At 44.3% G+C, this 12087-nt stretch overlaps 2 protein-coding genes across 2 annotated transcripts; one reads left to right on the plus strand and one right to left on the minus strand.

Annotated features, from left to right (window-relative positions):
* Nucleotides 1-1882: 1882 nt before the first annotated feature.
* On the minus strand, nt 1883-4724 carry marveld1 (MARVEL domain containing 1). Its single transcript, XM_037124584.1, has one exon. It carries the CDS (start codon nt 3926-3928, stop codon nt 3431-3433), a length of 498 nt encoding a protein of 165 aa, XP_036980479.1. The 5' UTR covers nt 3929-4724; the 3' UTR covers nt 1883-3430.
* A 196-nt stretch (nt 4725-4920) lies between these two features.
* Nucleotides 4921-8688, plus strand: LOC119033951 (arginine vasopressin-induced protein 1-like). The gene is made up of 3 exons (XM_037124583.1): nt 4921-5078; nt 6882-7245; nt 7336-8688. The coding sequence occupies exons 2-3, from the start codon at nt 6896-6898 to the stop codon at nt 7586-7588; spliced, it is 603 nt and encodes a 200-aa protein (XP_036980478.1). The 5' UTR covers nt 4921-5078; nt 6882-6895; the 3' UTR covers nt 7589-8688.
* The last annotated feature ends 3399 nt before the right edge of the window (nt 8689-12087 follow it).

A 12087-nucleotide genomic window follows, 5' to 3' on the forward strand; every position in this document is an offset into this window, starting at 1 on the left:
GCTACGGTCGTGAGTCATCCACAAACTTCGACAATTCACCATGGCAACTTTCAATATCGAACCGAAACCTTGGATTCAGTGCTTTGTTTATGCAGCACACAGTGTTGTGTACTGCCTCCATTTGGTTGTATATAACAGTGTGTCTCAGCAGACGCCGACACGTGGACAGGACAACACTTCAGTCGAAGTCTCAGGAGGGGAAAGGCTTGCTGGGAGTGTAGCAGTGGTGGTGGGGGGGCCCTCTTCCTTTGCTTCTTTAGAAGTGCTAGATTTATATCCAGCAGCTGGTTAACATTAACCCTTCCACTCCTGTAACTCCGGCCACAGATGTCATCTCAACACACGGAGAGGCCACTGAATCTCAGGATGATCCACTGCACGTTTGCTCTTTAAATACCCAAAATACAAAGTTTGTAGTTTTCTTGAGTGCAGTGTGATCTGTGTCTTTCTTCATATGATCACCTTTATAGTGCGTCTGAACTACAGGCACTTAATAAGTAAAAGATTTTTCTACAGCAAATATTCTCAGAAGCGGCAACACTTGACAATACAAGTACAGAAAAATGTAGTTACTGTGGGGGAGAGGATGCAGTTAGTCAGGAACTACTTGGTAGTTAATGAATCGTTAAAGAGTAATTCCTAAATAACTGATTCAAGGACTATATATTAGTTAATGATGAGCTACTAAAGAACAGACATGGATATACTATACTTTTATAGTATATTCATTCATCAATATCTGTTTATAGACATACTGATTTTTTCTTGATTAACCACGAACCAGCCACTGAGTGGCAACATTAAATAGTGATTACTTAATCATTAGTAACAAATTATTAGGTAATTGGTATTCAATGAGTCTAGTTCGTAACTTTATCAGTATAATGTTTCACTTTACTTGAAGGTACATTAAAAGAGGAACTAATGATTAAGTAATCTCTATTTTATGAGACAACTTGGTAACAACTCATGCGTGGTCCTGGTGGCAAGCAAAGACATTTCCCTTTTTCCATCACCTACCAAACTCAACTTCATATTACTCTGCTTCCTCGCGCTGCTGCTGTTTTCAAAGTCTAATCTCTGCATTTTTGCTGCTTTTGTTATGATTCCTGATTGTGGATCTGGAGCTGTGACAACATGTCCAACATTGCCCAAAAAAGAGAGGCGTGTGTTTATGTGTGAGCTATCTGCAAGCCGTTCTCACGTCCCATGCCAGCAGCAAGTGTCATAAGTGTGGATATAAAATGATCAGAGAATTGTGCAGCTGTTCACACATAGTGCTGATATTTTCCTGCTGACAAGAAAGCAGCTCGTCTGCAGCAAGTTTTTTGAGAACCGCATGCTGACTTTAATAGACGAGACACTGAATCATCTTCCACTGCTTGGCTCTGTTTTCATTGGCTGAACGTTAGCCCACCTCCAGAACCCCAACAGACTGTTCCGGTAAGAACAAGCCTCTTTCCAGATTACTACACACACAACACACAAACACACATACACATACACACATCGGATAACTGGTCTGCAACACACACAGTCTCCGTATCATACAGCATGTGCATTACACATTGTCTGTCTGTGTGTGTGTGTGTGCATGTGTGTGAGTGACTCTCTCATTGTCTATTACAGATAGGTCTAAGGATCTTTCATGTGGTCATGTGGCAAAGCATATAAATGATCCCTGCTGATTGGCTGAGGCTTTTATCTCCCAACAGGAAGTTCCTGAGGGCTTCCGTCACCGTCCTTCTAAATCTGTGATTCATTTGTGAAAAGCCGCCACAAGCAGCCCCAGCTTCTTCCTCGAAATTTAACTCAAAGTGCTCAAAATGAACAAAGCATTGTTACGATACATCAGCTCGTCTAAACCAAAGAAACATCTCACTGGCTCTCACTCACTGGTCTTTATTTGTACGCTTTTTTTTTTTTTTTTTTTTTCTTGCTCCATGGCTTTACATAATGAGCACTTAAGGCATATTTTTTGTTCAGCAGACACATCGTAGCACCAATCACATCCTTACTGTGGGGTTGTTGTTGTCACAACCTTGTTGAGTATACAGCATTCTGACAGAAGGCACTGATAAAAAAAAAAACAAAAAACAAACTGTGTGAGTCAGACAACACAAAAACTGTAACGTAAATGTTCAGTATAGCTTGCTGTCATACAAAAACACATAAAAATATATACTTTTAAAAAAAAAAAAAGATAATGTAAAGAATCCCTTGTGAAATGAGAGGTTTTAGATGGAGAGTTACCCAGTACCAACACAAATCTAAAAAAACACATGTTAAGGCCACAGTATCGTAAACTTGACACTGATATACTCCCCGCACTAGAACTTTATAATGATTCTTCATGAATAAAGCTGCAACGACTGGTCGCTTAGTCGACTGAAAGAAAATCACCGTCAACAATTCTGATTTTCAATTCATTGTTTCAGTCATGTGAAAAGGAAAAATGTCAAAGACTTGCTGGTTTCAGCTTCTTAAAAGTAACTATTTGGGGCTTTTCTCTGTCGCTTGTGATGGTAAATGAAAAGTCTTCGGGTTTCAGCGGTTCACTTGCTAAAAGTAGTAGTTTGATGACATCACTTTCAGATCTATGAAACTGACATTCGAATTTCGCACATTTTTCAACCTTTTAAAGACTAAACAATTAGTTAGAAAATCCTTCTAGTTACCGTTCAAGCAAAAATGTCCAAAATGTCCCAGTTTCAGCTTCATATAAGTGAGGATTTGCGGCTTTCCTTTGTCTTCTATGACAGTAAATGAAGAGTCCTGCAGTTTTTGGACTCTTGATTTGACAAAAGTTTGTTTTTTGTTGTTATTATTATTATTTTTTTAACCCTTTAGAGACTGCACAACTGATAGATTCATCATTTCAGTTATCTGCCAAATAAAACTGTCAAACTTAAATCCATGACAGTAAATGAGGGAAAAATTCGGTTTTAGATCATTGGTCAGACAAAGGAAGCAATTTGCACACGTCCCTTTAGGAAACCGTGACCAGCAATTTTCACACCTCGGTGTCAACAATGAAAACGACTAGTTAGTTGCAGCCCCATTTACGAAGGAAAATGACATTAAAGGACTGAGACACAGACTTCAGCGGTTGAGGCATGACCTGAACTACAAGTACACAAAAACATATCACTTGTGCCTCCCAACACATTGCTTATATCAGTCACCCACCCCGGGCAGCTAGGCCTCTGTGCCTGCAGCTGCTTGGGCATTTTCCAATCAGCCAACCCTAAACAATCTGTAAGAAGGGTTTTTTTTTTTTTTGGGGGGTGATGGGGGATAAAATAGAGTAGATCAGAGTAGCTGTTGAGTTAAATTACAGTGAAGTTAACTATTCCTCATCTTGCTGTGGAAGGACCCATACCCCAACCTCCCCCCCCCCCCACCTCCCTCCCTGTTGCCACCAGTCCCATCAGATGACCGTCTGTTCTCCCCGACACTTCCTGCACGCCCCATAAATAACCGACAGGAGGTACGCCAGGCAGCACAGGCAGGCGAACACGGCGGCCGTCAGGTAGACCTTGTACAGACAGAGGTGCTTGTACTGCTCCAGGTTGCAGTACGAGTTGCGATCCGTCTTGTACATCATGACCCCTATGGCCGGCATGTAGAGCACGGCGGCGGCCACGTCGTGCGCCAGGTTGGTGCACAACCAGCGCTCTCCGCCCAGCAGCGGCACCAGGTCCTGTTTGCCCAGCAGGGTGAGGAAGAAAAGGGCGAGCGTGAGGAGCCAGAAGAGCACTGCGACGAACAGGACGAAGTGGATGGATCCCTCGTACTTGTTCGCGGCGATGGTGACCCACAGCCCGGCTCCGAAGGCGATCTGCAGGATCCGGACGATTCCCAAAAAACTCCTGAGGAACTTCAGGGCATTCTCCCTCACCTGCGGCTGCGGAGCTTGGGGTGGCATCTCTCTCCTCCTCCGGTCACTCGCGCTCCCGTTTTTTTTTTCTCTCTCTCTCTCCCCCGAACAGGGCGGGTGCTTTCTGCCAGCTGCAAACAGCTGGGGAAAAGATGGGCACAAAGTGGAGGGAGCAGATTGGAAGAGCGGGGGTTTTGTGGTCTCACAATGGAGCCAGAAGTGGAGAAGTTTGGGTTTATAAAAGGAACTCTCTGTTCTTTCCACAGCCCCGGGGTTTTGAAATGAAAAACCTTCTTGTATGTTTCGTCTTTTCCGTTTCCTCCGTTGAATCCCGTGTTTTGGGGGTGGTGGTGGGGGGGCTGGGTGACGGAGAGGGGGCGGCCTGTAATTCAAAGCCTGCTCCTCCTCTTACCGGACTGCTGGATTCATCCGCGGACACTCATCCTTGCTGATGCATCTCCCCACGGGACCGCGTCCTCCGGGGTGTGCGACCTGTCCCCTCCTGTCTTTTCAGACAGATGTGTACTTAATGGACGTAAAGAAAACGCAAACACACGCGCAATTATCCACATTCCTCCATTTAGACACCTTTTTGTTTCTTTGACTGAAGCCAGTGTTATGATATATCTACATATGCATTTGCACATACATGCAGATAAAGCACAATGAGCCTAAAGACACAGTGTGTGTAACCACAGCGCACAGCCCATATGCTCAGGGGCCCCTGCGTCATCCTGTTTACGCAGGATGCTCGCGCGTTACTTCCCTCTCTCATAATTGACAGATGCTTCTCGTGCCAGCCAGGCGCTTTGACGTCAATGGATTTCAGCACAAAACACAAACACACACACACACACACACACACACACACACACACACACACACACACACACACACACCCTACGTGGCCAGAGGGCGGAGCCAACCCCAGACCTCCTCCAAGCGCGTGATTGGTCGAAATAAATCTCTTCCCCAGCCCCGCCAGAGGGGGACACACGCTCTCTCCGGCCTCATTCGTGGCTCTGACGACATTGATCCGTGACTGACAGCCGGCTCAAGGACACAAATTGATATCAGGTGAGGCTGGACGGGGCGGACTGTCCTGCGAGCGCTCGAGCCTTTGTGGCGGCTGTCGATGCGAAGGCAGAGGGGAGACGGCGTAGCAGCAGGGTGCCCTGAACGCATCAGTAGATCTCTGGTGAGTAGAGGCGCTTTTATTCTTCACATGACCCTCACAAGATCCATGTTTACAGCCCGCGGCTTGAAGAAAACACAGCAGCAATTTCAGTGTCTTGTAAGGTAGGATCACAATTACGAAAAACAGACAATCAAAAAAACGGTGTATGCTTCCTTTTTTTTCCCAGAGTGCGTTTGTAGCTCAAACAGAGCTTTGGTGTTGGACAGTGTATTTCTGCAGCAGTGAGCCGCAGCAGGCTGTGCAAACAGCAGAGAGTCAGGACAGCCAGAGGGAGGGGAATAATACACAGGACTGTGACGTTTGGTTAATGTTTGTTAACCTACTTCTGATGCCAGAGGAAGGTGTGTGAATGGGCAGAGCGTCAGTGGAGAGCTGAGGGATGATGGTCAGGTGACACTGGTATGTCCTCAAATAACAGGTGGTGTAGGAGGTGCAGCTCATTATGTGTTAGTAATGTAGTGCAGGTCTACTAGATATGCCTATAGTAGTAGAAGCAGTTTTAAAGTAAACCATGCTATGACATTTGACATATGTGTTCATTTCCTTATTTACAATATCAAACTATATTAGTGTTTCAGTTAAAGACACTGTGTGTGTGTGTGTGTGTGTGTGTGTGTGTGTGTCTTTAAGGACATAAGATTTTGTAAAATTTAAGTGTTTGGTCAACCATAGAATAAAAGCGTGACCTGTCCCTAAGTTCACATATAAAAAACAAACAAACAAACACATAAATAATAAAATGATGATGATGATAATAATAATAATAATAATAATAATAATAATAATAATAATAATAATAATAATAATAATAATAATAATAATAAAGTCACTGTCTGCTCACCCTCATGCCGATGTAAAGTCAAGTGAAGTTTCTTGGTCCATAATAACATTTCTGGAGCTTCCGAGCAAAACAGTGTAGCAGCATTCTCCTAAACAACTCAAGTAGATGCGGACTGGTTTTTATATATCATTTAGAATGGCTTCATTCAAATCTTCACTGCTGCTGAATGCGCACATGCTCGACTACGTGTCGATGGTGAGAGTAATGTCTTTTTCAATTCATCTCAGGGCTTTTAGAGACCTGGATTACAGTGAGCTGTGTGGAGCCATTTTCTGTTGTCATAATTATAATTCTTAGCATTCCATTTTTAAATCCAGTCCCCATCTGATATTATTAATTAGGACAATGGTGGATCGCTGTTATGCTGTGAAGCTCCAGAAATGGTTTGTGCACTTCGGAACTTCGGCTGACTTTCGATCAGCGTGTGGGGGGAGTAGATAATAATCCTTATCCTTTAGTCATTGTAACTGATATTATAATTAGTTTTGTCAGTATCATCATCATCTTTTTCTGCAGTATTAAAGGATCATCTGTGACAAACCGTACTGACCTTGGCAAAAGTAGGCTTGACAAAATGGTCTTAACTCCTGACCTCATCTGAGAGCTGACCTGCTGTTGACAGAAAGTTTCCGGAGAAAGCTGTAGTAACTGGACCTTTTACTTAAGATTACTTTGTGGAGCTGAAAGAAAGTCGCGTCTGTGGAAGGCCTCTGACCCACACTCAGTCGTGATATTGGTCGCTTGGCTCTGTCAGTGTTTCACTTCGAACCGTGTGTGACTATAGACAGATGAAGTTGCCATCTGCAGTTTAATGGGCTTTGAAGCGCGGCTCGTCACTCGCTTCCTAAAGTAGGATTAAACAGTCAAGACTGGTTGTGACAGCTGTCGTTAGGTGTCGTGACGCAGTCTGTTTTTGCAGCCTTGGTGAACAAAGGCTGAAAGTCTTTCTGTCTCCTCCACAGAGTAGAGCAAGTGTATGCCACCCATTCTCGCCTCTCTCCGGATGGACACCGGACATGCCCCCTCTCCGCCTTCCATGGTGGCGGGCCCTTCCCCGCTGTGGCGGCTGGCCGAGAGGAGGAGCAGGAAGGCCGGCTCGGGGAACATTTTCAGCGACGTGAATCTGTGGCAGCTCCAGAGGCTGTTCAGGGCGGCCGGGGACCAGGATGCGGAGCAGAGGGCCCAGTTGGTTTGGGGGCACGGGGATGAGGCAGAGCTGGCCCAGGCCTTGATAGGACTGAGGGCCCGAGGTCACAGGAGAGGGCTGAGGTCTAACGGGAGGGACGCACTGGGCTCACACTGGCTACGAGCCTTCAATCACCTCAGGTAGAAAAGCTGCCAGTCCTTAAAAAAATACTAATCATCGTGACTTTTTAATCGATGTTGTCTTAAAAAGAAACTCCTTCTGTTGTGCAGGATTGGGGAGAGCTCGACGGGCAGCCAGAGGAAGGACCCCGGGGAGGAGAGCGACCCTGAGGCGCAAAGCAGTCCAGATCCACACCGACACACCTCCGCAGGGACGACAGGCAGAGGCACAGGGGCCACGGCGGTACTGACTGAGAGCCAGGGCCCCACAGGGACTTCTGAGAGACCAGCGAAAAACAGCTCGGGACTGAGGAGAGGAGGCGAGAACAACCCAGAGAGATACCTCCACAGAATACTCCACTGACCTCTGAGATGCAGAGGCTGACTTTAAAATCTGTCCGCCTGAGAGCTCACCAGCATTAACAGCCTGCACAGCCCGATCGCCCCTCCAAGGGAACCATTCTGTTGTGTTCAGATCCTGGAGCGAGGCTGAAATAACTCGACAGCTTTGCAGTAACACGCGAAACTGTTTGAGGTTGACAGAGTAGAATAATGACACTGATTAGACGCCAATTTAGTGGCACTTCCTGCAGGCACGTCTTCACCTGAAGTGCGGCACACAAACCTCTGACTGGCTCCTGGATCTCTGCATTTAGTGGCTGCATCTCAGGAACTGCCTTAAACACTCACACGTACTATGCACACTGATTATTATGGACAGTGATGTGTCTGTTTTAAGTGGTGTAGCTCAAAAAGTGAAGAAGTTAATAACCATGATCACTGTTCCGCAAATGACTTTCAAAATCGTCATTTGACCGTTTTTATTAGGAGGAAATAAGCAATATCATAATGTGAGAGTGTACTTCTCAACTCTCACATCTACCTCCTTCACCACAAAAAGCCACATATTTACAGTGTGAGAAGATATACTGTGCGTGTATATTCTTCAAAATGTATTTTTTGTTGTTGTTGTCACACTAATTTAAGTGTTAAAACCAAGACAAGCTTTAGGTTTTCCTGCATGTGTGTTAGCTTTGTCGCTCTGCAAACACTACAGAATGGTATGTCAGGTGTCCAAACACGCGTCGCTGCACATGTCGAGCTGAAACTTCAGGATTTTGATCACAGTTGCACCGTGAGCTGAAAGCCAGTCACAGGTTCGTAGCCCCTGGAAGTGTCAGGTGGCCAACTCTGCCAAGGGACCAGAAATGATAGATAATATCTGCAGGGCACCGGCACATGAGAGAGAATAACCCCTCGCTGCGCAGAGAGGGAGAAAACTTGAAACAGTAGTGTTTTTATTAAGATATTCATGGCAACAGTGTGAAAACCCTGCGGTGCTGATGAAAGACTGTCTGCCACCAACTTTATGCGACGGCTGGAATCTTGATGAAGCATTTTGGTACTGTCTGATGTGTGGTTTTTTTTAGATTTATGGTAATAAAGACATCAGTCTTTGTATTATCTTGTTGTATTGTTGTGTTTACACTGCATTCACTCCAACATTTTAATCTAGATATCAAAGCAAAGCATCCACTACACACACAGAGAGCGAGCCCTTTAATCACGATCAGACACCCAGATACGAACAGTATTATATGTATCTGAGAGGAAATGACTTGTAGCACTACAACCAAAACTAAAAGCATCGGAGATGGGTGTGAAACAGATACCAAACATAGCCCCTGTCACCACTGCTACAAGGCACTTACAGGGGAAGCACTGTAGTGGCGGTGGAGAACTAGCCTCCTGGCTAACTCTGGCATATTTTGAAGTAATGTTCAGTAATATGCTATGCCTGAGAAATAAACTGGATAAAAGAATAAAATAAAATAAACAACAATGCAGTGGAAATTTAAAACATTTTTACCATTCAGAAAGTGGTAAACAAGTGGCTTAAAATGCATGTGCAGGATTTCTGAAACCTTGGTATAAACCATACAAAGCCTTTGTAGTTTAGAAAAATCTTAACTGTAACTGGTTGGTGTTCAGGGTTAGAAAATATGCTTGAATCTGAATATAACTGCAGGAAAAGTGTTCCTTTTCAACATAATCTGGTAATTCTGCTCAACAATTGAACAAACCAAAAAATGTTTTAGTATTTTAAAAAACGGAACAATCCTGTTGTCATCATTTCTTTTGCCGTCTCAACTCATCTCATCTCATTGCTTGCCTTGGTTCTGAAGTAAGCTGTAGATACACAACCGTGATCCCAGTTATACTAAGATAATAGCAACAGCTGGTCAAATAAAGTGTGAATAACAAAGTGTGAAACTTGTTCACACACCGCAGGGCGCCAATATCTACTTATTAAAAGGAACATTGTGTAACTTTTTTTTTTTTTTTTTTTTTTACCTTAAAATGTCAGTTTCAAAATCATTTTGGTGGTACGGAGTCTTCTTATAGGGTGAATGATGTCTGTGTCACACACACACCCATCACTCTGCACTATGTGACTTCAGTGAGAGGGCAGGATCACAGTGTTTCACACACGTTTACTTCTTCAACACATAACGCTGTCACGACGTGACGAGTTTATTTTGTAGCTGGCACCTACATTATTTCACAGCTGGTGAAATAAAGCGTGGGCAACAAAGTGCGAAACAAAGAACAAAAGGCTTTGCAGGGCTCCAGTGTCTACTTATTTAATGTGTTGGCGCATTGAATAAGTCAGTATTGGAGCCCTGTTGTGTGTGAGCTGCTTTTGGTTGTTTTTTTTCCTCTCGCTTTTGTCACAGCAGCTGTCCTTTTTTTTGGGTTTGGATGAATCTACATACTCCTGCTAAAATAAACAGAGTGAGAACACACATTGATTGCTGTGGGCATAGAGGAATTCTGTAAACTTTAATTTTGGTTATGTACCTTGGAAATGCTCGAACTTCACTCTTGAGGACACTGTAGGAGCCTGAACATTTCATGGAGTAGGTCACCAGTAAAGCACTTTTTTTTTAGAAAGAAATGCTGCCCTCCAGTGGTCTTATCCAGTAATGAAGCCATCGTGTGAGTCTGCTTGCAGTCACTAGATGGCACAGAAGGTTTTTGCCATGAGAGATTTAGGACAGACACACACTTGACATGCATGGCACAGACCTTCACTCAGAAGAATGAAAGAAATCAGAGAGCGCTTCAAAATTCAGAGTCAGATGTCATTGTGAATTTAGGGGATAGGCTAATTAAAAAAAAAAAAATTATAGACAAACAGGTTATCTCACTGATTCCAGCTTGTCACATTCAACTTGCCAGGTCTGACATATCACTTGGATGTGCTGTGATGGCTAATGAGTTGTAAAGTTTCAATCTCTCGTGCAAATTCCCCGGCTGCCGGGCAGCGCGGCACCGGCCGAACAAGTCACTAAAAACTGAATGGACCTGCTGTTTTTGGTCCATTTCAACGAGGTTCTAAAATGGTGGCTGACAGGCCGTATAAATGTTACATCACCCATCCTTCTTCCATCTGGTTTCTTACAGCACGGCTGGGTCGCCAAGAGGACACACGGCGGGGGGGGGGAGCACTATGGAGTAGATTGGGATGCGCGGGAAGGACTTTATCTTCCAGAATCTAGATAACATGTGAAGCTGGATATTTGGACCAGGTTTACCCAGCACCTGCCAGATGTCCTCTCCCCCTCAGTTCCCCCCCCCCACCTCCTGCTTCTCTGCAGCGATGCGAGGGATTCACAGGTCATCTGGAAGATAAAGTGCTATCAGTGTGTCCTCAATCTACTCGGTTGTGCCCGGCTGCTGCAGTGGCAAACAGAGGCGTCTGCATGGCGGCTTTATAAGGCGCAGAAAACCCCGGCTGACTCCCACAGAGCAGGGGGAGCAGCAGACTGAGGTAATCCTCAATCTGCTGAGCTTCTCACCTTGTGTAAAATAAGCTCATTGCACAGAGAGCCTCATTTCAGGGCCTGTATGGGTTATCTCAACTTTCCCTTCACTTGATAAATCTTATTGCTATAGATGAGATGCGGGATTGATGATCCAGCAGTAATATAGCTGCAGCTTGTTTAAGCGGTTTGCTTTTATGCCTCAGTTCATTCTTTAATGCGATGGTCAGTGGTGGAGAGTAACCAAGCATATTTTGAACATACCTTAATATCCATATTATGCCTCTCTAATCTTCTGCCTCACCACATTTAAGTGAGATATGTCTCATTTCTCTGCACTAACTTGACAGTGATGGTTACTAAATCAAGATGCTTTAAAGTGAAACTCTCACCGAAAAGCAACCCAGGCTTTATCTGTGTGTGTATATGAGTCAAACCTTCCTGTAAAAGCATAATTACAACGAAAGAGGCACTTTTAAGAGTTACCGTAGTTTCGTTTTTGGGCAAGTTAATTTACAATGGAGTGCTGGGGCAAACTTACGCTAGCCTAAAACTTTTCTAAAACACTAAGAAGGCTCGACACGACACGAAACTCTGCTCGTAGTATCACCAGGGTCTCTACACATGAACACAGAATTTACTGAAAAGAAGATTAACGAACAAGTCTTGTTAGCAGTTGTATCTTTGGCGTGCTGCCATCATGGCAGACATAAAGTGTCGATCCCCGAGGGTGACCCTTGTCTAGATAGGAGAGTAATGGTGGACCGCTCCTCAAGTCCTCCTGTTGGATCACACTCGGGGATCGACGCTTTCTGTCTGCCATGACGGCAGTGCGCCGAAGATACAGCTGCTAACGTGAGTTGTTCAAAAACCTTCTTTTAATTTTGATACTATCATAAAAATGCCCCAGCACTCCATTGAAAATTAACTTGCCTGAAAACAAAACTACAGTAAATCTTAAAAGTGTCTCTTTTGTCGTTATTATGCTTTTACACAAAGGTTTGACTCATACACATTCACAAATAAAGCCTGGGTC

Source organism: Acanthopagrus latus, chromosome 15, assembly GCF_904848185.1.
Source record: "Acanthopagrus latus isolate v.2019 chromosome 15, fAcaLat1.1, whole genome shotgun sequence".
NCBI lineage: Eukaryota > Metazoa > Chordata > Actinopteri > Spariformes > Sparidae > Acanthopagrus > Acanthopagrus latus.

Excerpts from the sequence above, each read along its gene's own strand:
- marveld1 (XM_037124584.1), bottom strand. The coding sequence starts at position 3,928 with ATGCCACCCCAAGCTCCGCAGCCGCAGGTGAGGGAGAATGCCCTGAAG.
- LOC119033951 (XM_037124583.1), top strand. The coding sequence starts at position 6,896 with ATGCCACCCATTCTCGCCTCTCTCCGGATGGACACCGGACATGCCCCC. Across the intron at positions 7,246-7,335 it reads CGAGCCTTCAATCACCTCAG|GATTGGGGAGAGCTCGACGG; the intron begins GTAGAAAAGCTG and ends TCTGTTGTGCAG.